The 27,359-nt window shown below is 35.7% G+C and overlaps 2 protein-coding genes across 2 annotated transcripts in view; one reads left to right on the top strand and one right to left on the bottom strand.

The window, feature by feature from the left end:
• The window catches only part of RSPH14 (radial spoke head 14 homolog), a 96,312-nt gene that overhangs the window by 32,671 nt on the left and 36,282 nt on the right, over positions 1-27,359 (bottom strand). The window lies entirely within an intron of this gene.
• The window catches only part of GNAZ (G protein subunit alpha z), a 38,251-nt gene continuing 21,143 nt past the window's right edge, over positions 10,252-27,359 (top strand). The window contains exon 1 of the mRNA XM_062589940.1: positions 10,252-10,974. Coding sequence (XP_062445924.1) covers positions 10,252-10,974 — 723 coding nt within the window. The remainder of the gene's footprint in view (positions 10,975-27,359) is intronic.

Here is a 27,359-nt window from a genome sequence, read left to right as displayed (position 1 = left end):
CACAATAGCTTGTGGTTGTCTAGAGTTGCTAAAACAGGTCATGATTTAAATGCCTGCGAAGTGGTGATAGCGTTTAGGTATTAATGCTGTAGAGGTTTGTTCCGCTGAATTAAGCGGGGTGCGTGTAGTTAAAAGAATAGTAACTAAGAGGTTCTTGTATTCTAATGCGGTCTTGATCTTAGATGAGCTGGTGCAAACTTCAGCCCTGTTAACTAAAAAGAACAACTTAGCTTTATAAAAGCAGAGGTTTAATACTTGAGTTATAGGCAATATTTGTTTTAATGAGTTATGTTTCCCTAAATCTAGGACCAAATCTGCATGCTAAATTTTGACGGGGTGATATATTTAGCTATTGGTTACTACTGACTAGCATAATTTGCATTTTGATACTGCCTGAAGTTTGTTGGATGTTTCCCATACAATAGGGGAAGGTGTGCTGTTTAACCTTATGGATATATAATTGATTACAATATCTTACTGCAGAAAACCTATCAGTTATGTCTAGATTATTTACAGATAGGTCTATGACTACAACTAATAGTCACAAATTATTTTATCTGTGTTTTCTAGTATTTCCGTGTAAAACCTTCTTCTACTATGTATCCCTGAGAGGCAATTCTGATAGCTGAGCCGAGGTTTAATCTACAGATCTGAGTATTTATATAAAAATCACTGTGAGAATCAGCAGAGGAGAACTTAATAGATTTGCTAGTTGTCTTTCTGGAAAGTATACTGGTGATAATGGGGAGCTCACATCACAGCACTAGTGTTGGTCAATGCCCTTCCCCTCATCCCCTGCTCTGGGTGTATGGTTTCTGAATTAAATTTTATCATTGTCCTAATACCTTCCTTGGTGAGCTTGATTACATTGAGTGTGTGCACATACCTGCTTGTGTGTACATTTAGGTCTGTTTTTAATTACCTTATTTGACTTTTCCTTTAAAAATCCCTTTCTTTATTCAACAGCTTCTGTTGCTTTGTGTGGTCTTAACACGTATTATATTTTAGCTAGACTATGCTATGAATGTTAACTTTTTCATGGGCCTTGCTATTATTCTTATTATGATATATATTACACAAACATTAATTCATCTCGGAGGTAAAAGGGAGATGAGGTCCCACTTTTAGATAGATATCAAGCAAGATCATGTAGAATTCTTTCTTTGTGAGGTTACAGAGCATCACATAGTATTTGAATATGTAAAACTTAGCTACCATTGATGCCAATTTATATATATGATTTTGTATTTTTTCTGGTCACAGATAGGATCTCAAGTTGGGCATCTAAGAAATGAAAACCAGGAGCAGTGATCATCTTTGGAAAGATGGGCTTTAAGCCAGTTAATTAACATCACAAACCACCACCATGACAGAAGAGTTAGTAGTCCGGCCCAGCATTCAGCTGTTCTAATGATGACGCCATCACTTCTTTCTTCAGTCATCTGACTAATAACATACACATTTTTTTAACTGCTGTAACAAACAGGCCACAAAAGACAACAGCTTCCTTTGCTATGCCCTCTTGTTTGAATATTAGATCAGATCCATCCAGTGTTTTTGGATGGGATTATAGAGTATAAATATGTAATTAAAATCTTTGCTCTAACTTGTACATATGGCTTTTGCGTACTTGAACGTTCATCCCTAATGTCCTTCTAAGATTTCTTAAATTTCCCAAAATATTTTTTAAACAAAATAAACTTAATTCTATCATATTATATTGATATCTGTACAACTCATCTGCAAAGTTGAAACTATTACATTCAAGGATAAGAGCGAACAACACCAATAACCAGTAGGTTTTTATCCTATATGTGGAAAGATAGAGGAAATGCCACTGAAGTTCATAAATACTTGCAGGCAAAAAATGAATGATCAGATTCAGTAACTTTGCATTATGCTCCTGGCTTTGGAGAAAAAGATGCTCTAGTGGATGTAGATTGTAGGTTTTTCCTTAGTATAAAATCTTTTCTTTCCTATATCTTCTCTTCTCGCCTTAGCTAGAAATGCTAGTCCAACTACCCTTACCTATCAAGTCCTTTATTGAAATTGAATCATTCTCTACTTTAGCTATAACTAAAATTTTAAAGTCTAACTTAGACTTTAACTTCCTGTTTTGTGTAAATGGCAAGGGGCACATCCATACCGTAAAGCTCATCATCTGTTGAATTTCATGTCCTGGCTCAAAGTGTGGATGCTTAGCATAATTGTAAAGAAAGATTTTTCTGATTTCTTTCAGTGTGGACAGAACAATTCATTTTTCTCAAGTGCTGTGTTCAGATATGCCCTTGTCTTTTTGACTGACAACTTTCTCCAAACATTTTTTAGAGGTAGATATGCGATGCAGCTTTTTTCGGTGAAAATAGTTTCCCAGGGTTTTAAGCAAGTGAAAACAGCAACATAAATAAGATAGTACTACTTTTTGTTGCAGTTGGCTGACTATCAACTTTGCATATGAAAGGTTTCATTAAGAGAAAATCATAGTCTTGTTTTATATTTTTTTTTCCTTTGTAAGCTTTTAATTCTTCCCCTTCTTTCAGATTTAAGTGATTGTCTAAGGAGAATGTTAGCAGGATGCCTGTGGCCTGTGTTTTAATAACAGTTTCACATAAGTCATTATACTAGTTATTGTATAGTAGATTAGAGTCCACTTACTACAGAATAAAATTATTTCATCTTTGTATTTATATGCATGAATATTTGGGCCTCTCTTTCTGGTTGCTCTTCTGAACTGACTTCCCCATTCCTTATTAGCCTTGTTTTCTCTCAAAGCCATGTCTGCATAGTAGAGCTCTTGACTTCCTCAGTAAACTGTCTTGGGAATTTCCTGATACATATCATATTCCCTCATGTCTTTTCTCTTTCCATTAATAGTGCAAGATGTGATTGAACATAAAACTCGTGAAAATGAGATTTTGCTAAAGTGTCATATTTAAATTGCTGGAATCCTCTGTGGACATGTACAGTCACTGGAAACGCTGATTACATTGATCTAGGTTACCACTTCCTAGTGTTAGGTGTGTGCTGTTACTTTTTGCTAGATTTGCTTGTATTTGCTTCGCTGCTACATGGGTAAGTGCTCAAATAGGCAGTTCTGTTACTTTCAAATTTAAGGTGCAGCATCCTGTTTAAACCAATTCAACCTGTGAGTGTAGATAAGCAAGGAAAAAGAAGCAGTCAGAACCAGTAAGTTAGAAAAGTGCAGCTTAGTTAAGTTATTATTCCCCCCCCCCCCTTCTCCAGCAGTATGTATTCTGTAATACTGGATACTGCACCAAGTATCTGAGATTGCTGGCAACTGTATCTAAAATTTCTGTGGGAATATTTTTGCCTCAACTCTTTGAAATTCACGTCACTTTCTTAAATTATATTCTACTGGGAAAAATTATATGCAGGACTTGGCTTATTGGAATGGTTCTCTATACAGAGAATCGAGTAAGGTTTTGCTCCTAAAGCTCAGTGTTTGAGGAGGGTTAAGCTAAATATGTGACTAATAGTAGCACTTGCATTTGGGACAGAATATAGTGGTGTGTCTACAGTGCCAGCTGGACTTCCCGCTGCTCACAGCACTCTGGGTGCCGTCTCTACATTCGCTGTGAAAGTAACCCTCACTGGTCTTATCCTCAGCCTAGCAGCCAGCTCCTCTCAATAAAATCTTTGGAGAGGGACCATCTTTCGAGGCAGATCGTGTAAGTCTGCTTTCCCTGGTAAAGTGCCAGCAGTAACTGCAACATGAGAATTCCCTTTGGGAAGCAGACAGGGTGGGGTTGGTTCCCTTGTCTCCTCCTCAGTTATCTGGGGACGTGCTTAGACAAGGGTTTAAGGGTTTATTATTGCAAAGACACAGATCAGCTGGAAAAAGACTGAAGTGATTGGATTGGGGCAACAAGTAGTGCTAGATAGGAAAGCAACAAGAATGACTGGTTTTATTGGCTATAAAAGTATGGGTTGAAGTGTTTGCTAGTACCAAACTGCCTGCTCAGTTAAATGGGCTTCAACAGACTTATAAAATACATCAGTGCAGCATTTGGCTCAAGTATCCTTCCCTTTCCAGAAATGAACTTTTTGGCATTACTTCTTTGATAACAGAAGTAGACCCCTGTTAATGTAAGATTTGGGGCATGTTAATTTTCTGGGAAGAACTAGCCGTTTTAGTCATTACAAGGTAGCTCACATCTATCATCAGACTTAATTTAAAAAGAAAAAAAAATCTTAACATTCTGAGTAGCTTCAGTTATCAGTGGAAGGCAGATACATTAGTTTAGATGTGCACATACGATGTAATGTGGTCACTCAGATTAAGATTTCTAAACAAAGTTTAGAGAGAAAAGTACATACTGAAAGAAGTGATAGGGCCTTCTATTAAAGTAACTGATTTTTTTTTTTCAAGTAGAAACTTACGGCCATTCAATGCTTGATTTTTAATATGAAATCTGATCTTAAAAAATAGAAAATCAAGACTGTTTTATTTTCCTATATTTTGAGTGTGTTTCGAGAAAAAATAAAACTGGTGAGAGAAATTTCATCTTTATGTAGCCAAGACAGTAAAATGTAGTGACACAATAGTATAAAGCCTTTACAGTTATTTTTTTCTAAGAAGTAGGAATTGGATGGTAAAAAGATGATGACAAGCTGAATTTCAGAATGGGCTTGATTAGCATATACACATGTTATCCTAGCTACTTTGGTGCCAGTAAACTTGAATTTGTAAATTCTAGGGGAAAGCTCTCCATCCTCAAATAAAATCTGAATGCAGAGGAAGAAGGGTCAGCAGCAGAACTTGCAGGGCTCTGAAAGACTTCTGCACAGAAGTGTGTAAATGTCATAAGGAAATCAGACAATATATATATAGAATGAGAACGTATATATGTTTATGCAGTTATTCAAGCTGCTCTACACTCCATTCTGGATATAAACAATTTGGGTCTTAAATTGAAACACATCATCTCCCACGAACAGCAAATCATATCCATTAATGTGATGAGCTCATCAGTCACATTCACACACTCTAAATGAACTTCTCTTGCAGCTTTTTTATTTTATTTTGGTTTTTGGCTTTTTTGTCATATGTAACAAAGGATGTGGAAACACTTTTCACAGTTATGTGGGAAAACTTATTTAAATCAAACTTTCTTATTGTAGTAAACTATTCATACATGGTATCATTACTACTCTACAAAGCAATAATATAACAACCTCATTGTATTTCTACTCAAAACAGTGGTATCTAAGTATCTTAGGAATTTATGCAATAGGAATGACTAGATGCCAAGAAAATGGAAATTTAGTACTGTAAAACTCATTTGCAAAAACATGGTGTTTATGTAATTGTGGTACTTTCTGCAACACAGAGGTGCTATTTCATCCTTTTCTGTAGTAAACATATTAATGAACGGCAAGCCGGATAGCTGATATGTAACACAATGTGGAGTATGAGTGATGCATCTGAATCTCTTTTGAATGTCTATGTTGTAGAAATGTGCAACAAGAAATACTCTGTAGAATATACAAACTGTCTAAAAATAATCATCCTCCTTGAAAATGACTGTCTACCAAACTTTGTCATATGTTATTGGCCTCAATAATTGCCAATCTTGCTTCTTGCAAATGTGGAGGGGAGAAGAGAGATGGTTCTATATGTGCTTCTAGCAAAATTTTTCATTTTTGGTCACTGAGATGTGTAGAAAATGCCACAGAAGCTTGGACCAGTGGTCCGGTCAATAATGTGAAAATGAAACCTCTGAGGATGAGAACTGAAAGCAAAACTGGTTTAAAATATGCTGAACATGTTGGAATAAGCATGACTAATGGAGCTAACTCTAATCTTGGTATTATAAAATAAGAATTTGGCCCAATATTTAATACAGTCATTTCACTTTCTCTGTAAGGCTAGAAAGTCACTCATTAAGAAACATAGCTTCCTCCACAATTAGTTCTCATCTCCTATGACCATTGGACAAAACTAATTATGTTAAGAAAGTATAGCTCCTCACTTTGTTGGAGGATTTTCCTGTTTATATCTTTGAGTAGAAGAAGTAAGGTTATATTACTTACCATTCTATTAATATGTATGCTATTGTTTTAATTTTCTGCTGATTGATCTGTTTTTCATGCATTCATAATATGTTAATGCCCTTCTGAAGTACAAAGGGAAGGTGAGATAAATTACTAAAACTCTTTGAATTTTAAGCCAGGTAGTAGCAATACATAGAGAATTTAGAAGAAAAGATTGAGACCTCAAAGTTTAAGCTACCTGAAATGCTTAAATTGCAAGCCTGCCCATGTATTTCAGCCTGCACAGGCTGAGAAGACAGGTAAGCACTGTAAACCATTATGAAGAAGCCACTTTCATGTACTGACTGCAAAATTAGTTTAAAACAACTGGGTGTAAGATTGACATGGTTCACTTTTGAAATGGGTTACTGTAAAAGGCCTGTTTTAGTAGAATTAATTTCATGCAGGTGGATTTTGGATGGATTTATGGGCAGGTGTTAGAGTTCAGAGATGAAAAGAAAGGCAGCGAGAAGGCAGATTTAAATAGCAACAAGAAAGAGAGGTGAAGTTGAAATACTGTACTGGACATTTTCAGAGCAGAGTACAAGCTGCTGTTCTGGGAATGCATATGTTCATAGTGTTTTGGAATCTAAAGGATTGACAGGAATGAGTGGGACACTGCAGCACCTTTTATTCAGTGCATTGCATCTACTGTTTTTCTGAATGTTCAGCTTTTTTGTAGTTGGCGTTCTAAGTGCGGAAGTCTGTAAGCAGAGAAGATGAATAGATTATTGCTGCAAACAATTACAATATGATGCTCTCCTCTGTATAGCAGTACCACTCCTGATCTATATTGACTCATGCTGGTAGTCATGAGTTTTATCTGTGTCTACACTGGTTCAACTATATAGCTCCCTTAAGTATGGTTAGATTTAGGAAGGGATTTCCTAAATACAGATAAATATAGAATCAGTAAAGGTGTTTAAGAGTGAATGATAGCAAACTCAACTATTCGGGGGTTAACATCAGGGGAAACTTCAGGAAATAAAATGCAAAACTGTCATCTGTTGACTCTGTCCAGTCTTGAATACATCTTTCCCCTGATGTTAAAAGATCAGCCTTGATTGTCATAACTGTTTCTCCTTTTGTATACCCATACTTCACATTCCTAGATACCTTCACGTATATGTATTGGAAACTGTGCTGAAAAGGGCTATATTACTCTGCAAGAACCTGTCCAGTGCCAAGATGCTGTTACTTAACTGTAGACTCCAGAGATGTGTACCAATAGGGACCCCAGATACCAAAGCAGCCACGCAGACTCTGTTTCCAGCTGTCAGTCCATCATGAATTAGAAATCTGTAAGTTACTTCAGATGGGTTAAGAGAGAAAGCTAGGCAGAAGACAGAAGCTAAGATGAGGATAGCCTGCTATGACAAAGATTTAATGTATAAATAGCACAAGAATAGCAATATCTGTTGCTAATCAGGCACTGAGATCATTACATATGGTTCTACCACCTGACCGAGGAACAAAAATGTAGCTATAGCAGTTATTTCCACAACCCTGGAGTAAATGTTCTAAGAAAGATAGTTCTTCATATAAATCTAAGATGCTAAGAAATTAAAAAGCTGAACTTTATTTTAATCATACAATCCTTTGTCAGTACTGCAGCTGATGTATTTTTCTCACCTATATATGTGAATCCCCCGAGACTTTCTGCTGTTTAAATCGTTTAAATATTAGCTAAAACTATTATTTGCTGTAATTAATCTCTGCTACAGTGACACCTATTGGGAGGGTAAAGCAGGATATCACTGATGATGACTTTTAGCAAGATAAACAAGAGTTGACATTCTCAGCAATGAAACAGTATCCTAGAAAAGATGTACTAATAAATGTATACGTACTAATAATATAAATGTTATATATTAATATCGAAATCATGTAAATGCAAGCTTGTATTTTTCAACCAGACTAGTGTGGTCAGAGTAGGAATGAGATCCCTGTCCTGCTGTATATCAATATAAGTGAATCTTGCCCCATGATGTAGGTGACACGGGGAGAAGGAAAAAGAAGTATTGCTAAATCTAGTATTCCTTTCCCCAAAAGTTAAGTAGAGATGACTAATTTTTAGTGCTGAAATAACTCTTGCCCACTATTCTGTAGCTATGCTGAAGAAAGAGAGAAAGCGAAGTACATGGGATTACAAGCAGTTGTAGTACAATTTCTTTTCTTACTAAACCTAGAGATTCAAAGTCTAGCTTGGATCATTCTGTCCTCCTTCTGCTAGTGCAGAATTGTTCCATTCACTGTGTATTTCAGCGCTTTATCCTATCTACAACAAAATGCTAGTAAGTTCATGCAAATACATCTTCCAAATACATCTAGGGCATGTTTGAAAATGAAAATTAGGAGGCTTAGTCTTACATAAATGTAATGAAAATTATATTCCTTGAGTAAGTTTTGACTACTTTTCTTTTCTCTTAAGTCTGCCTCTGAGGTTATGTCAATGGCATATAGCTTAGCTGACTAAAATTCTCACTGAAGGCCCTTTAGATGCAATGAAGCAGATGGCAGAATAGGTGCCGAAGTAGGCCTGCAGACAACCAGTGACATGCACTGTGGCCATCACATGATGAGGAACTGGAAGCTGTGAAATCTGTGATAAGCAGTGACTTCTAGTTCCCACTGTGCTCAGAGCTTAGTGGGAGTAGCAAGCCCTGGGTAGGAGAGGCAAGCTATCACCAGTCAGTTAATAGCAATGTGTTTTCCCCTCTGTGGATAAATGCTTCCTCTTGTTGCCTTCTGTAGAGCTCCAACTAGTGTGTTTAACCCCTAAGAAAGAATTATTATTCTAACTGAAAAGTTGTAGACCCTTTCTTCGAATGGCGTTTCTTGTGTGTTTTGTTTAAAATGCGTGCCTTGTAGTCACCATTCATCATCACTGCACCTCAGAATTTCTGTATTAAAAGTGGAAGAAAGGAGGCTTAATAGCAATAGCTTTGCTATGCAAAGAAGCTTAAAGCTTGTTATACTAGAATACCACTTTATTTGTTAAGCAAGTAGTATATTCTCCAAGAGGAAGAAAGGTATGGTGCTCTTTTCTGCCAAGACCAGCAAATATCCCTTTACGTGAACCCTTTCACAGAAAACATGAAGCAAACTTAATCCCCTCCTTTTCCTTCATAATTTAGTTGCTTAAATGTTCAGTGCAAAGAAAATGTTTGGGAAAAGATGAAAGAAAATGCAGGAAGACATGTATCTGAGTACCAGATATTGATATAAATAGACTGGGAAAAGTAGTTCTGAGTCTGTCTCATTTTCTACTTCAGGAAAACCAGTCAGAACAGGACTGTGCAGGAAAAGCACTGCCATAAGCTCTTGCCGAGGGAGTAATTGGGACACAGCTCAGCACTGTTTGTTTTCATGTAGGTTTGGATAATAAAACACAGAAGGCTGGAAAGAAAAGGGGATTTGATTTACTATTGTTCAGAAACCACATTTTCTTAGGTCTGCAAGCTTCAGCTGTCCCTATGCTTTTGCTGGGTTATTAGATTTTTGCTTTTCTTTACATTTTTCCATCTGTATTTTCTGTTTGGGATAATAAAAGGTTCAGAAGTCTGTAAGAGGAGAAAGTGAGCTGTGTGCAGCAGAAAAACAGTCTCATTTCATTCATTTCTTTTCTTGATGTTTGGCAGGAGGAAAGTGCAGATCTACAGAGCTGAACTGGATCAGCTGAAGAAGTGGGGGAAGAGAAACAAAACAAGTACAGCACCATTGAAAAGATCTTCAGCTTTGTCTAGCAGCATCACCACAGCAACCAGAAAATACAATTAAAAGACGAGCTAAAGCCGAGAAGGTGAAAGTGCGGCTCCTTACCTTTGGACAGAAGGCAGCAAAATAATTATGCAGATCAGAAAACAATATTTGACCGATCTAGCCAAACTGTGGGAAAGGGAAGTGTCCTTTCATTAACAGGCATGTGCCACTGTTTACGCACAGTAAAGGGGAGTGCCATGAGATCTACTGAAGAGACTATTTCTGTGGTTGCGTATCTGCATGTTTTTGCTCCCCTGTTGGGACTGAATTAGGTGGTACAGGCCTCTTGGACCATCAGGTATTGGATAAAGATTTTTTTTTTCCTGTACAAGGTGTACCTGGTACGAGAACTGAAAGACGCTCCAGATCTTTTTCAAGGTACGAAGAAACTGAGAGAATCTCCAGTCTTTCCCTTCTGTAACAGCCTGCTATACCATGGGATGTAGGCAAAGCTCTGAGGAGAAAGAGGCAGCGCGGCGGTCCCGTAGGATTGACCGCCACCTGCGCTCTGAAAGTCAGCGGCAGCGAAGAGAGATTAAGCTCCTTCTCCTAGGTACCAGCAATTCTGGGAAGAGTACTATTGTAAAGCAGATGAAAATCATTCATAGTGGTGGCTTTAACCTGGAGGCTTGCAAGGAATACAAACCTCTGATCATCTATAATGCAATTGACTCCCTCACACGTATCATTCGGGCTCTAGCCACCCTTAAGATAGAATTTCACAATCCTGACAGAGCATATGATGCTGTGCAGCTTTTTGCCCTGACGGGCCCAGCAGAAAGCAAAGGTGAGATTACCCCTGAGCTTCTGGGAGTCATGAAACGGCTCTGGGCAGACCCTGGCGTGCAGGAGTGTTTCTGTCGCTCCAATGAGTACCACCTAGAGGATAATGCTGCATACTACTTAAATGACCTAGAAAGGATTGCAGCACTGGACTACATCCCTACAGTGGAAGATATTCTGCGTTCTCGGGACATGACCACAGGGATTGTAGAAAATAAGTTTACCTTCAAAGAGCTGACTTTCAAAATGGTGGATGTGGGTGGGCAGAGATCTGAACGCAAAAAATGGATCCACTGTTTCGAGGGAGTTACAGCAATAATTTTCTGCGTGGAGCTGAGTGGATATGACTTGAAGCTATACGAAGATAACCAAACAGTGAGTGCATCTTCCTTTCTTTTCCCCCTCACCCTTCCTCCCTCCCCCAGCGTTTGGCTTTTGTTTCGAAGGCAGGAATGCCTGAGGACCCATCCCCACTTCTGGGCACTTGGGAAATGTGAAAAGATGTCTGCCCCAAATGTGATCTCCTCCTCCTCCTCCTGCCCTTGTTCGTAGTAAAAAGCCAGAAGCTATGGTTCCTTTCTTTGTGTAGTTTTCCTCACTGGATAGATTCCTTCCTTTCCTCCCTCCCCCTCCATGTTATTGTTGGGAAATGGAGGAGTTTCTTAAATGACATGACAATAGAAATGGCTTTTTTGTTTTTTGTTGAATGTTCAGGCTTATCTGGTTAAGTGCAGCTCCAAACATCACTTGAGGGGGCAGGGAGATGGGTGGCTGAGAGTAGACATCCTGGTGTAAGGGGATGATTAATGCGGACATTGTGTTTTGGAAGTTGTGGGAAATCTTAAATCTAAAACATTTAAAAAAGTAACATTTGAGAAATGAGAAAATACTGATTGAAATCATTTTTTTCCCCATTATTTTTAAGCAGAATTTGGGATATTTTGAAAATGATTTAAAAAAAAATTAAAATATGTTTTTTAAATTAAAGTTTCCATACCAATGAAAGTTTAAAGACTTACAAAGCTACTTTGCCTTGTCCAATAAATAACTGCTCCTGTTCTAATTCTCTTTAATGCTGTTAATAGCCTCCGGTTTGCTTAGCACACAGATACAGTAACTACGGAAATATATGTGCACACTTTCACATGTATGACTGTGTATTTGCGCTCACACTCTGCTTGCTTGAGTTGACCATGAAGTGGGGAAACGGGTTGGGTGAAAATGGAATTGCCTCCACAAACACCTGCAGTGGAAGGGAGAGCTGAAGCTCTACATGAGGTGTCTACCACAGTGTAGAGCTCATACTCATGAACTTCCTTCCGCCCTGAAGAGTTCTGTTCTACTGTCCCAAAGAAGGGACCAGCTTTGACCTTCCTTACTATTGTTTATTTTACACTGGACTAGTATAGTGTCAATAGAGCTGCACGTTTTCATTTAAAAAGTGTTTATCAGGGGCTTCTGTGCTGTTTAAAGATGCAGAGTATATGATCCTGGTTTTGACAATTACTAGAACAATTGCAACAGGTTTAACAAAATATGAAAGCTTTCTAAATAGCGTGTATTATATAAAGCACATGCTCCTCACCAGTTCCCTGAGGCAAGGTGAGCAATAGCAGCACCTGAAACAACTTTAGTGCTTTCTATCTAGTCTATTATTTATATAAAGTCACTTATAGAATCAAGGTACACATGACAATACTGTCAAGTGACACAGGTAATTCTGGTTCCGAGTTAATAGTAATTAAGATGGGGGAACTGTAGGATGAGAAAGAAGTGCTTAAAGAAAAAAAATTCATAGGTGGTACTTTTAACATGTTTTCCAGATTTTTTAGTAGAAGCTGATAGATGTCATAGAGGTAGATTTGGAAGAAGATGCTAATATTTTTTTCAAGCTATATGAAAAATGCACCAAAAAAAAAAAAAAAAAAAAAAGGCAAATACAATCTGTGGAGCAGCACTGACCAGAAATCTTACTCTTGGGTTGCAGAACCCAGAACTTGAACAGACAAGACCTTACTGAAAAGTATGGCAGTAAAAAACAAAACTGAAACTTTAACTCCTTCCCTCAAAACCAGTGTAAAAATAGAAGATCACTGAAGATAAAGATAACTATTTCCTTCACATACCGTGGAGGTAGAAAAGGAGTTGCTTAAGTTTGATTGTATAAAATCTATTCTAATTATTTGTAAAGTTAAATTATTTCAATTTATTCATACTTGCAGCACTTAAAAATGCTCACAGTGGTTTTTCTTTTGGTAAGAAGAGGAAGCAAAGTGAAAAGTTTCAGGAGCAATTATACTTAGATTTGAACCAAGACTGCAGAATAGTTTCCACAAATATTCACTGTCTTTTATAAGTTTGCCTTATATGGTTGAATCACTTCAGAGTGCACTTTCTCTGATTCTTCAAGGAAAAGAATTTTATTGTCAAGAACATTCACCAAAGCTGAATTTTGATCAAATACTTCAGAAACATTTACTTTTTGCTGAAAATACTATACTCAGTATAAACTAGTAATTAATACTATATAGACTGAGATATCAGAGAATTTTTGTAAAGATACATTTTAGAAATTTACCTGTGAATAGAGTTTGAGTAGAAAATAGAAACATTTTAGTAAATATGCAATTTCACGTTAAAAATAAGTTGGGCAAAACTTGATTTTTTTTTTTAATAATAAACAAAGTGTACAATACTGCCTTCAAAGTTCAAACTATAGTTAACTGAAGTCGCTTTAATTCCAGCGTGTTTACTCTGCATTCTTATATGAATAAGTGATTTGATAGAAATAGTAAGAACCTTGGAAAAGAGAAGTGGATTAAATTTGCATACCCAGCAAAAAGTTTATAACCCTTTCCTACCTTTCTGAGAAGGTCTCAGAGAAAGACCATTGTTAAGAGTAAGAAAATAGCTTATTTTCTTATTGACTAGAGTAGTTTCGCTATGTAGAAAAGCCTAAAGATACTATATATCTTCTCAGCTTCCCGAACTCATGATTTAGAATTGCAGGCAAAATTCAGCAGTTAGCAAAGGCATTAAGTCATCTTACTTCATACCCAGAACACACTAAGCAAGGAATCCAAGTGACTTATCTCTATTCAGATTAAAGTACTGGGGTTGAGAGGGGGAACAGTTGTGGGTTATTTTGGCACTAATGTGAAAATCCTTTATTTAGAATTAAATGTATTCTGGACTAATTTTCAGCTCTTCAGCAAGTGATATTAAAAGAACTAGTATCTGCAGCTATCTGGCACAGAGTAGTTAGTAATAGCAAACGTGGGTCTAAATCTCATGCAATGCTTCCTTGCCAGACAAATGATGATAAGCAATTTTCTGCCTTCAAACTTTACACCTATTGAGAACCCGAATCTTGCATTTGTATGTCCAATTTGGCGTTGCTACAGGTAAAATCTGTTTTATATGTACTGCTTTGACTGTTCAATGTCTGTTCGATATCAACATCTGAATATTCAAACAACTTGGCATTTCCAGGATATATATTAAGTAAAAGAGTACTAACACTGTTAAATCAGACATTGTATAGGATTACATAACACTTTTTTCCTCCAGTATGCAAGGAAAGAACAGAACCTGTTTGTAGTGTAGTGTAATGTAATACCTTTTCTAAGGGAGAAACATGACGTGTCTCTCGTGAAATAATTTGAAATGTTTCTGTTTTGAGACCTGCTATTCGAAATGTCTGAAAAGCCAAGAGACATCAAGATACTTTAAAAATAAGTAGGTAATGTAGTTTCAGTTGTGTGGTGGCCTGATAGTATCATCCCATCTTTAACAGTCTTGATCTTAGTTCATATAATAGATTACGGCTAACTGTCTGCCTTGGGGAGACCGCCCATGATGTTGCATGGCTAGCATCTGCTCAGGTTTCTAAGCCTTAGTAATTTTTGCCTTGCAGAAATACAGCTGCAAGCACTCCAAGTTCATACTCTATTAACCAGTACTGTAATTCTTTTGTATCCATGAATGGTAGGCTTAAAATGCACTCATATTGCAGAAATGTGCCAGACTCAATTTGTCTGAAAAATCTCAGGTTGAAGACTTAAAAGTTCACATTTATTAAATAGTACTGTTAATCTTTGCTAATAGGTTTGGAAAAAAGTATGCTGAATTTAAATACAGACATCTTTTGTGCAGGGTAATGATAACTAGTAGACTGTGACCAGCAAACTCTTTTGATTATTACTGCAGAAGGAATGTAAGAAGGAAGATTTCCTAGTGAGCATAACGGGGCAGATTTGCAGCTAAACTAGTGAAGGCATTCTGATATGTGAAAACAACTAACTATTAAGTGCCTCATCAGAAGGCATGAAACTTGTATAAAGTGTATGGAGGTGTTGGTATTTGCATCTCAGCAAGATATAAGGAAAAGTCCAGAGACTAGAGGTTACAAAATAAATAGTATATATCATTATATTTTCATCATAGAACAGAAGTGGATAAACCCCACGCATGAGCTTTGTCTTTGTTGAAGATAAGTTACTATAATGATTGAAAAATATGGTAAAAATTGAGGAGAAAACAAGCAAGATTTCTGCATGTTAATAGATAATGAGTATAAAATAACTTGTGAAGACTGTTTAAAAATAAGTGCATTTTAATGACACCAATGTCCAGAAGGGAGAACAAAAATAGTGCCCAAGCTATCAGTATTTCCTTTATATTGGATATGAAAGTCAAAATGAGTTTAAGTTTACACTCTCTGTAGACAAATGAAATCAGGCGAAGACAGAATTTTTCTGGGGCTTTTGCATGTCTTCCCGTTTCTCCTGCTACCCTTTATTCTGCATAATGTCACTTGCAAATATAAAACCACCTGAGCTAATAGCTTGTAGATCCAGCTTTTTATATCTGGTCAAACCAATATTTTGACTTGTCAGTTCAAGATATCTGTTATATAGCTGTTTATTAAAGAGCAAGATAGTGAAAATGGAACTCTTCATTTATTTTCCACCATGTACATTTTCTTCTATCACTCAGTATAACAATATTGTCCTACTTATCTAGGGTGATCTTCAAATCTGACCTGTTTCTGAGTTTCCAATTCCATAATGTTTTACGTATTCTTCTTGCCTAATATGCAATAAATATAGCTTTATCTTTCCATCCACACAGCTAGCATGACTCAACTAGGTAACAGCTGCCTCTTTTTTGATACAGATGCAAACTGGATTTGCACAATACCTTTGGAATGCTATTGAAAAGATTATTATTCCTGACCAACCTTCTCAGAATGTTGCCTTAGTTTTTATAACTTATGCTGATTAATTCTCTGTTATATCAAACAAATTACTTGCCTTAATTGCCAAGGTCCTCTGCAGCTGGTTGACCACTCTATCTTTCATTCTATATTCAGAAGTAATTTCTGGAGTTTGATGATCCTAGTCTCTATCACCTGCTTGTTAAATTTTTAAGTGATCATCTTTTTGCTTCCTCACATGTTTTACCTTGTACTTAGGAGGAGTCTCCTGTTATTATTTGTCTGGTCTTTAGTCAGATTTCTTGTTAAATAAGAGTGGAGCTAGAGCATACTCCATAGCGCGTACTTTATCATGTTATTACTCCCTGTTAAAAGTATGTTATTGCTGTTTCTTTGCAAGCTTCCCACCTGTCTGTCTGCACCTATTTGTTTCACTCATGCTATATATTCTGATGGGTAGTTTCTAATTTTCTTGTACCATGCAGGTTCTAGACTGTTAGAAGGATTCTTCAAAGATACACTAATAAAATAATGAATTGAACACGAGCATATGATTAAGAGTTCATGAGTTCAGAAGTCCCAAGAGATCCATATAATGCAGGAGATGCATGTGCATAACTTGGTTGCCATTTTTTATAAATGGCAACAGTTCTATGATTTTTGTATACATAAATGTTAAATAAAATGCCTTGCAGGTGACTTAATGTTTGATTAATTTCTGTTCTATTTTTTTAAAGCCATTGCAGTTGAGTGGATAATCAAAATATTAGGCTTTTCCAAGGCTACATTTTTTAGTATAGCATCTTCTTGAAAGGAAGATGCATGTGAAAGACAACAAAATACTGCAGCAAACAGTTCAGATGGTAGTAGACCTTGTGGAAAGTGAATTTTCTGGTTCATGATGCATCCTTTGTATTTTTTTAGTTATAGCTTGCTTGGAAGGCAAGTTGGCAGTTGTATGAAAGCCCATTACTTTCAGGATTTTTTTTTAATTAAGTATAGAATTATTTTAACCTTTCCTTTGTAATCCCATGAGACTAAATACTCCAGGACCTTGTTGCTTTTCTTGAAGCTTCAGTTTTTTGGAGAGTACAGTATATCAAAACTCCTTTCAGGCATGCAGTTCTCTTTCTGCAATACTAATAACAGCTATCAGGACTGAGGGGAAATTGTGATTACACAGTATTCATAGCCTTTTTAGTACTTGCTACTGTCAGTGGTAAAAATCCATATCGGCAAACACTATTTCAGGTGAAACATTTTTCTTACAAACTTGGTCTCTTGGGAATAAGAGGAAAAACTTGACCTAAACTGTTTAGGTGTTCTCACTTTTGCAAAGCATTTCCATTTCAGGATATTTCACTGTGATCTTTGCATGGGAACAAAGCCTAGATGACTTCAGCATTCATGTGTGTAATTTCTCAGCACTGCAAATGGAATTCTAGCCTTGCCTTTTTTTTCACTTTAGAAAGCAATATACATTTGTTTATAAAAGTTTAAATTTCTATAATGATATATCAAAATGACATGCTTTGGTTAGATGAAGCAGACCCTATGTGACTGTCAAAGTCTAAAGTTTTGCCATGAGGTTTCTGTTTAATCTAGGCAGATTAATTCTAAAAGCAAAGCTGTATTTAAACCTGAAAATGAATAACTTTTTTTTTTGTTATAGAGCAGTGGGCTTAATTCAAAGAAATTCAAAGAGATATACCAACTCTAATCCCTTTTACCTGTGTATATCTATTTCAAGATGCTATTTTGATCATCTGATAAAGAAACATGCCTACATGTATACATCAGTTTATACACTAATTCTGTTCACTGAGAAGATAAATGGGTATAGCAACCACTTTCCTAACTGAGTATATGATCTGTTATAAAATGCTGAAGCGTAACAGAAAAATGTAGCATGAATAAAATTTTTAAGTAGAGCATTGCTTCCAGAAACTTTGTTATCTCAAAGTTAGAAACTTGGGAAAGATGCATAATCAATAATTTGATTTTGCTGTTGTTTCTTTCTACTGGAAATCATAAAGTTGTTACGCCATGATAAGAATGTGCATAAATGATTTTCTTTTTTTATTTTTCCCTCCACACAATTACTCTATTTCCTGGGATTTGTCTTTTACTTTTCTGACTTAGTCCTGTTAAAGCTTCCTCTGACTCAATATACTAAAAAGATCTAGCAAAGAAAAACTGAAGTGAGGAAAAAGTATTTGTTTTTGCATAGCTGGGATAATTGCTGATATCTTAATGTAATCAATACAGTCAATATTGGAAGAATTAACTTTATGAATGAGTAGGTTGTGTTATATATCAAAAGTCCTCTAGTGTATGTGCTGTTCTCAACATACAAAAAGGTATTGGCGAATCATATTGGCACAGAAAAGTGATACAGCTTTTTTTTTTTTGGAAAAAAAAAAGTGCTAAACTTCACTGAAGAAAACTGAGATGCAGAGTATATGCACAGACACATGTTCATGGAGTCAACCATTTTACTTACTCTGGAAATAGAATTATGTTAATTTTTAGATCCACTTGTATGATTAAATAAGGATTTTTTTGTTTTAATAAAGTCTAGAAGCTGAAAGGGCCAAATAGTACTTACCCAACTCAATTCGACCACAAATGCATTGTAAAAGTACTTGAAATGGAAATTATATTTTCATTCATTTAAGGTTTGTCTGTATTCTTTTCACTTTAGTATAATTAGTATAATTTAAATCTGGTATGATAAGTATATAATCATGATTTCACTTAAGATCAGAATAAAAGATCAGACTGAAAGATAGGGAACGATTACTAAACAGCAAATGCAGTCTGCACTGTTGGTTAAGCTGCTTTGCCAAAAATGAATTCAAACCTGGGAGCTAAAATGCCAGCAATTAAAAACAGGACAGAATAAGGTAGTTCAGCTGGGTTAGAGAGATATGCAAACCGGACCAAACCAATGCTGGATGGGATACGAAAAATTAGAAAAGGGGGCATAGACAGGACAGGGATTAGTCCATGTAGTCTGCACACACTGCTGATTCTGTGTAACTGTAAATCAGCATTTGTAATGCAACTTAGCAACTTAAATGTTTGGTAATTTGTACATTTAAAATTGCAGTATAAATTTCTACCAGTGTGCTGCCCATCACACTACATACTGAGGAAAAAACATGGAAAACTTAATCCATGGCTTTTGCAACTATCAACTGCACTTGTTAAATTTAAGTTTGAACAAATTCAGTGATAATTGAACTAAACAAACTAAAAACAGTTCCCTAGGAATACAATCACCTTCCATCTAATAAAATGAAGCTTGCTAGCATAATCAGTTTGCTCAAAGTAATGTGAATAATGGAAGGAACTTTCAGTATATGCCCATGATATCTATAGGTGTCCCCATTCACGGTGTTGCAGTTGCAAGAAGAGACAGGGATAAAGATTTATGGAGATAAAATTGACATTTTGGAGACAATATTAAATACTTCAATATCTTATAAAGATTGACTACTCCTAGGTGACAAAGTGTTGTCGTCTGGTACTGCCTTAGCAGCAAAACCACTGCCATTATCCAGTTTACTTAATGGGAGCAGAAAGTACTGCTCTTCCACATCTGTGTTAGACAGATGGGCAGAGTTGATTGTGTAAACTGGATAGCATCTAATGGATACGGAATCTATTTGTAAAGGAAAGGAGCTGATCTTTAGCGTTACTCAATTGCATTGGAACGTCAAGATCCTTTTCCCAAATATACTGTGACAAAAAAGATAAAAGTGAAATTAGAGCACCCTCATAACAAGGCAAATACAGGTGATGGAAATTTTATAGGAAGAATTTCTAACTTGAGTTACAAATATGAATTAAAAAAAATCCCTGTGATTTGGCGTAAAGCTGTAATTAATTCTAATTCTATAACATTGTTTTCTTTGTCCTGGCTGGCGTTCATGGCATGTTCCAATGTAGTGTTATCTGTGAATATGGTTAGCATGTTGTTTAATCCTTTTTCTGTCACTAACCAAGATATTGAATAAGCTTGGACATTAAACAGATCCCCACAGAATCTGGCTATGCACTTCTGTAAATTTGATAATTTGCTTTTGTTGCTGTTGTTTTACTGCTCTTTCAGGCATTTTCACTAGATGGAATAATGTTCATGAACAGGAATTTTTGCTTTATGTAGAATAAACAATGGGCCTTCACATAACAAGGGCAGAAAAACAGCATAAATACTGAAGAATTTGGCAGAAACATATGGGTGAATTCAATACCTGAAACTTCAGATGACTTGCCCCAAATCATGTAACACTGGGTGCAGACAGGAAAAAACCTCAGTTTACCTGACTAGAAGTGATATGGGTAGAGTCACAATGTAGACCCTTCCGAGAAAGTCATGACTAATAGCAGTTCAGTGTATGATGGGTGCTGTTGCAAACTGTCAGAGTTCAGGCACCATCTGTTCTGCTGCTGCTAGGGAGTGAATCTCAGTAAGTTGGAACATAAGAAAAAAATTCTGCTACATTATCTATCATGTTCTACTACTGATTAGTTCTCTGCAGCTTAGTAGCTCATCCGTTACATAGGGAAATGTTTTGGGGATCCTGCGCATTGGTAGTGTTTTGCTGTTGCAGTTTTATTATCATATCCACAGAAATAATCTACTACTGCCTTTGTTAGGAACGGTAAGACTACGTTCAATGCAAACTAGAGTTAAGGCAAAAAACAAATTGCTATTTATAAAACTGGAAAGCAGATCCACCAACATTTAGAACAAGTTACTGAATCTTGTTTAATATTAGAAATAATAAATTACTTCCTCTTAACTGATTTCAAGTCCTCTTATCATTTGATCTTTCTTACATAAAATATAAAGTTTTTACTCTTTGAAGTGATGGCTGGTTTATCAAATATTGCAATATCACATCTGTGAATACTGAGATGTTATAACAAAAGAACATGATCAAGAATACAAGCTATCAAAAATCAATGAGATATTATGAGCTCGTATCTCCATTTTAAGAAACTTAGTTTCATATAACACAAAAATTACTAAAACAAGCTTTTCTTTAATGAAATTTGAAATTCAAAGACTCTTAAGCTTTGATACAACATATCCTGAAAAATGCATGGCAAGGAGTGCAACATTTTCACAGCTGAAGGCAAATAAAAGCAAGGAGTACTGCAAGTCAAGGAACCCACAATTTCACAACAAAAATTTTCAGAAGGTGGTTTTACCAAGACCTGCATCACCTTACAGTTGTTGATACAAATATGGAAGGCACATGCATACTTGCTCCCATTACAGGCAGCACTAAGTTAACCCAGAGGAAGCTAGGAAGAGGTCATATGTAAGTAAAAATAATTTTATGTTTGCATTCCTATATGGAAATATATTTAGAGACTCTTAGATCAGCTGTCATGGAGATTTCAAATAATTGAGAATACCAAGAAGGATTTTTCTTCTGTTAAACTACATTTGTTCTCAATAACATGCACAAGAATTGAATGTGCTTGATCAGTATTAACTAATAATTCCATTTAGCAGCAGTTAAACACAAACCAAGATAATAAGTTAACACTACATAAATGAGCTGTGTATCAGGTTCTTGTTTCAAGCTGAATTACACAGTTCTTTGTATGTAATAAGACTCATGTTTTATTATTTAAGCAGTAAGAGATTAAAGGTATCTCTAACTTTTCAGTTCTTGTTTTAATGCCTTGTGTTTTCTATTTGAATACATAAGTAATTACAGCATAGCCATTCCACCAACTAAAAATAACGGCATATAATACTGAGAACACTTAAAGTAACTGTCATCTCTCTGGCAGTAGAACAAGTCTTATGGGAAGTTTAATTTCTTGAAAGACGGTAAAAGTGAAGTTGGACGCAGTGCTACCTTGTTGGCTCGCAATTGTAAGAGTGGACATACTGAAAAGAGATTTTGGAGTTGTAAAAGCCTGATCTATGAAGATATCAAGTCAATGTTCTACAGTAGTCAAGAAAACAATGCGAGGAAATGACTAGAGAATAAAATAGAAAATTGTATAAAATCCAAAGTGTGTCTGTTTTCTGAATGCTTTCTAAATTCTTGTTCTCCTGTTGCCAAGAAAATATATTAGAATTTGAGTGGCTGACAAGCATGACCTGAAGTACAGTGCATTTTCTATACAAGGAACAAATAATAGAGCAGGACTCTTGTGTCTAGAAAAGATGTACAAAGGAAAGTAGTATGATAGACTTAAAGTCATGACTAGCATAGAGGAAAATTGGTATTTTATCATTATGCACTGTCTCTTTCAAGAACTAAGGATATTGAACGGTATTATTTGGTAAGATGTTAGAACAAGGAAAAGTAAAGGTGTGCAGTTTCATACGATATAGAATGAAATTATGGAATTCACTTATGCCAGAGGATGTTGTCAGTGCCAAAACTCTGCACTACTGTAAAAGGCAATAGAAAAATGTATCAAGATAACAGGTAACGCTTTTGACTCAGAAGTCACCGAGTTCAGCTCTTGAAAAGCTGGGGAAAAAATACTAGGGACATATTTGTGTATCTCTAATCTTAAATTTTTTCCTCTGGATTATCTCTTAGCCTGTATAAGAGATGGGATTCTCAGTTAGATGGACCTTTGTCAAGGGACGGCTGTTCTTTCCTTATGTGATGCATAAGGCAATACATGCATGCGCTATGGAATTTTTGATGGTGTGCTGCCAAGACTAAATATTTAAGCCTACTATTTGGGATAGATTCTTCAGGATCAAAATACATTTTTTAAAACTATTAATAAGCTCAGTTAAATTTTGAACTGTCAACCAATGACAGTGTCCCTTGATTATACTTCAAAACTAGCAGACAATGAATAACTCCTCTACTCCAATTAAGTCAGTTCTCTAACTCCTGTCACTAATTCTATTTGATCTGAATGTTGTCCCTCCTTTCCATAATTAAAGTGCTTGAAACAGCTTGCTTTTAAAATACACAGTCCAGTCAATCTATGTACTTCACCTCACTATTTACTGATTGGTCATATTTTAATTTTCTAATAGGAACTGGCCCCTAAAGTTTACCATTGGTAGAAAGAAATGATTGATAACAGTTTAGTCTAAATTAGCACAAAGTCTGTGTAATAGAAATAACATCTTTAGAAGCAAGAATCCCTCCTGTCGTCCATTCAGTTCTGCAGAGAAAACGTGACCAAACTCATTTTATAGTATAACACGATGGTATGTCCTAAGTAGGCTGTTGCTTACTTCAGGACAGCCTGGCCCTGAGCGCTTTTTTAGAACACCTCCAGTCTTACAGCCTTATGTTCTCTTCTCTGGCTGTTTCCCTGGCAACGTGGCATGGCAGAGTGTCGTGTCAGTTGACGATGAGCTTTGCTGCCGCAGAGTCCTGCCAAAGCTAGCAGTGTTTCTAGCGATCTGTGCTTTCTCACAGAAACTGTGAGATTGCAATGAGAGCTGCTTTCCATTAACATTATACCAAAATCAGTTGGAATTCCAGTGCAGCAATTTTTTTTTTTTGCAATAGTGCCCTGATAATAGTGGCCAGGGATGATAGCAGACTTGCTGAAGCTGACTGATTTTATAACGCCTTTCACTATTACATATAGTCTGATAGTACAAATTCTCCTGGCAGTGATACAGAAGTGGGTGGTTCTCATGGCAGTTTGCGCTGTGCCTTTGCTGTTCTTCATAGGTCAAATGAAAGTAGTAATTAGAAATTAAAAAAAAAATACATGAATGGAAAAGGGAAAACAATCATAAGGAATTTGAAATTAAAAATGTGAGAGGTTAATGAAGGAGGTTAAAGATATGGAAAAGAATCAGTCTGACAAAACTAAATGCTGTGCAGCTCTGCTTAAAATGTCCTCGAGGCTGTGCGCTGCAATGGATATCTTTGCTATCCTGAAATCCAGACTGAGACTTCAAATGTCTCAAAAAGTTAATTTATTTTATTTAGCAAAAAAACATTGCTAAGTACTTGCTTAGTATTTAAGTACATGAAGGAGCAAAAAAACACCCATTGTTTAAAGAAATGCTTTATATACTGGAGAAAGTTTATAGACATTTCTTCTTATTTTGCCTAAGTCAGATAAATTTGAATTAGAAATTGCACATCTTTTTTTCAATAAAAGAGGCTAAACCAGCTGAACCAACTTTTCTGGAAGACAGAGTTAATGAAAAATAGTCATAGCCAACTACCAGGTTTTAAGATAGGATAACCCAACAGAATGAAATGATGATAGTTGAGACTTACTGGAAGATAGACCAAAAGATCTGATGATCATTTCAGGCTTTATGCTATGCAAATCTAACACTGTACTTTCTTACTGTCAGATTAGTATTTTTTATTTGTACAGAAAGAAAAGAAAAAAATCAAAAGAATAACTTTGTTCTTTTCTAAATTAAATTACACATTCCTGCTAAACCCTTCCCTTTTAAGATCTCCCATCCTGATGAAGTGATTCCGTAGAGTCTTTTTTTTGGAAACAGCACAAAATGCGGAAAGCAGAATTGCACAAATTTGGTAATCTGGCTTTAGGTGAAATTATTCAAGCCTGCTGAGTTACCTATCAGCTCACGACTTCAGAAGAAGGGAAGGTCTCATTCTCCCTCTCTCTTCAACTCTTCAGCCAAAGCAGAAATTAGGTCCTTAATCAATTTATGATGTATTTCCTCAGGAATGAAACAGAGGTGGGATATGTGGTACGGCTTAGCTAAATTTAATTCTTACTCCTTACTTCCTCCGTCTTGCCTCATTCCAGTATTTATTAGCATCTGCTTTTTGACGCTCTTTTTTATGTTATAACGTTTATCACAGCGAATTATTCATGGTCTTAGAAGATGCCAGAACAAGGGTTCAAAGCTAGGGAATGAAAGTTTGTACTAGAAACAGAAGAGTAAGAGACGTTGTAGGAAAAATTTCAATTTCACAAGTTTCCCAAAACAAAAATCGTTCCCAAGAATTCCTGGAACAATCAGCTGCATTTTTAAATTTTATTTTACAAACACATTAGAAAAAGTATAAGCAAGAATTGTATGGTAAGTCATGCAAAATATACAAGATGATGAAAATATTTATTTTATACCATCATATACATAGTTTAATATTTGAAGTCTTTGTTTTACTAGTGAATAAGAAAAATTATATAGAGGTTCAGCAGATTGAGTTGCAGATGCTGATTTCGTTCCAATAAAAGTCATTGCTCAAGTAACAAAGTCAGTAAGAATATTTCCATTGATTTTAATATGAGCAAAACCAGACTCAAGATTTTAATTCTGTGTACTTTGCTTTCCTGAAATTAATACTTCTGTACTTTTGTGCTCTTTGTATCCATTATTTACTGTGAGGAAATTGCTAATTGTTATTAGTATTCATTTTCCTTATTAATCCTGCACGTTCTCAATTGTTTCCTTTATTGATGGATAGATCCTGGATGACATCTTCTTTGGAGTCTTTGCTTTCTGATTCATAAAGTTGACTTTCCTACTTAGGAACTAGTTTTATATGCATTTTGTTGTACTGATGACTATGTAGGGAATGATAAGGAAGCCCTCGTACAGTATAACAGAGTAAAGGCTTGTAGAATAGGGGTTTAATCTAAGCCTAGGGTATAAAATAAATTGGAGGAGAAATTAAACTGTTGCATAATTCTGAAGGAAACACTGGACACTTCAGCTATACACGTATCTACAAAGAGGACAGGTAACGTAGATGCAGGATTGCTCCACTATGAAAGCAGAGAAAATAGCTTCACAGAAAAGTACATTGTAAGGAGGCTATACAGTCACAATCTGCAAATGTATTTTATCTATGTAGAAAAGTCTTTACTTTTGGTGATCTGCATATTACTTCCTCTGTCCCCATTTTCTAACTTCCAATATTCACGCAAAATGCTTTTCCAATTGCACTTTTTCGTTATGCATCATCACTTACTGGCTTTCTGAATAGTTCTGTTGTACATAAAAAAAATTATAGACTTCCATTTCTGCACAGTTATTTTGCAAAGCTTATACAAATCTATAATAGATATTCCACTTTTATAATTATGGAAATCATACCAGATTTCACAAATTTCTTCTACAATGTCATCATCCTAAGTCACGCCTTATATAAAAATAAAAACACATTTCATTGTACACAAATGTACTTGAATGGTACAAAAGAAAACCCTGGAAAAGTTTGACTTAAAATAAAACTGAATTTTGTAAGTATTTGGCCTATTTCAATTACTATTTTTCCTGCATTTTTCTTTTCTTATTGAAATTTGCTTTTCTTTTGGACAACAGGCAGTGTCTCATAGTAATTGAGCTGTTTTCAAATGTTTAAGTGCTTTTAAAGTGTAGAAGAAAATACAGTAATCTGAAGAAATTTAGAACAAGCCTAATACAGGATACTGGTTTGCTTGTTCACTGATTAAGTAAAATGGATGATGCCATCAGTTCAAACCATGTGAACTGTCAGTCTGTCCTGCTGCCTACCTATTCATAAAGAATAATATAGAATAATGTTGTAAACTAATGCCTTGGGAGATTTTCCTACTGTAGGCCCTTAAGACCTTCTACTGTTTTGCTTGACTTCTAGCTAAAATAATGCTCATAATAAAAGAAGGAATTAATTTGCTTCTCTAAGACAAACTGATTATGAAAGGACAATAATAACTTGCTGTGAAAGTTCCATTAGAGACTTCTGCAAAACCTTTTTGCTGGAAAATTGGGCATAGCCTTAAGAAATCTTTCAAGAATGTGTTCATCTAGTTAGTGCGAATCAAAGTTAGTGCTGAATCAAAGCCACGTGCCCATGATAAGGAGCAAATGGGATTCTCACTAGAAGTCTCCTAAATTCAGATGTTGAATTTGTCATGTATCTATATTTCCACATCCAATCCATCCAATGGGGATGGATTTCATCTCTGAAGATATGAACTGTTGTACAGTATTACAGAGTAGAAAGAAAAAAGTTAGAGGAAAATGCAGAACACAGCTAACGAAAACTGGTTAAATAGCAAATTTAAATATTGGGTTTTGAATGAGATAAGGAAATACATGAGGTAGGTTTGTTTCTAGGGATGTTTAGATGTAGGTTATTAGGTTAATATACCTCTACACAATTCCAGGAAAAAATGGTACAGAAAGTTAATAGCAAAAAAAAAAAAAAAAAAAAAAAAAAAAAAAAAAAGTGTTACACAGTGGAAAATAATTATTCAGTCTTTTCTCAATCAAGTTGAAAATTTCCATTTCATAAAAATATTAGAGGTTTAAATTATATTTTCACCTTCAGCCTGTTATCATGTTTAAACAGCTCTTGCTGTTTCAAGCTGCAGTCAAGACTTGAGCTATTACTACCCTGAGTGTAATTATACCTTCTGTCTACTAGCAGAGGAGAAAAACTGTAGGTGACTGAATGTTCTTATTTCCAAACTGCATAGTTACAAAACAAGCTGTAAACCTCAGCTACTATGTACCAGCCTCCTTCCCCCATCACAATTAATGCAGGAGTTGGGTATTTATTTTTAAAAGAACAAACACCATAAAATTATCAGAGTA

Source organism: Rhea pennata, chromosome 17, assembly GCF_028389875.1.
Source record: "Rhea pennata isolate bPtePen1 chromosome 17, bPtePen1.pri, whole genome shotgun sequence".
Lineage (NCBI taxonomy): Eukaryota > Metazoa > Chordata > Aves > Rheiformes > Rheidae > Rhea > Rhea pennata.
The sequence above is the reverse complement of the archived record's forward strand: the minus strand, read 5'-3'. Positions and strand labels throughout refer to the sequence as shown.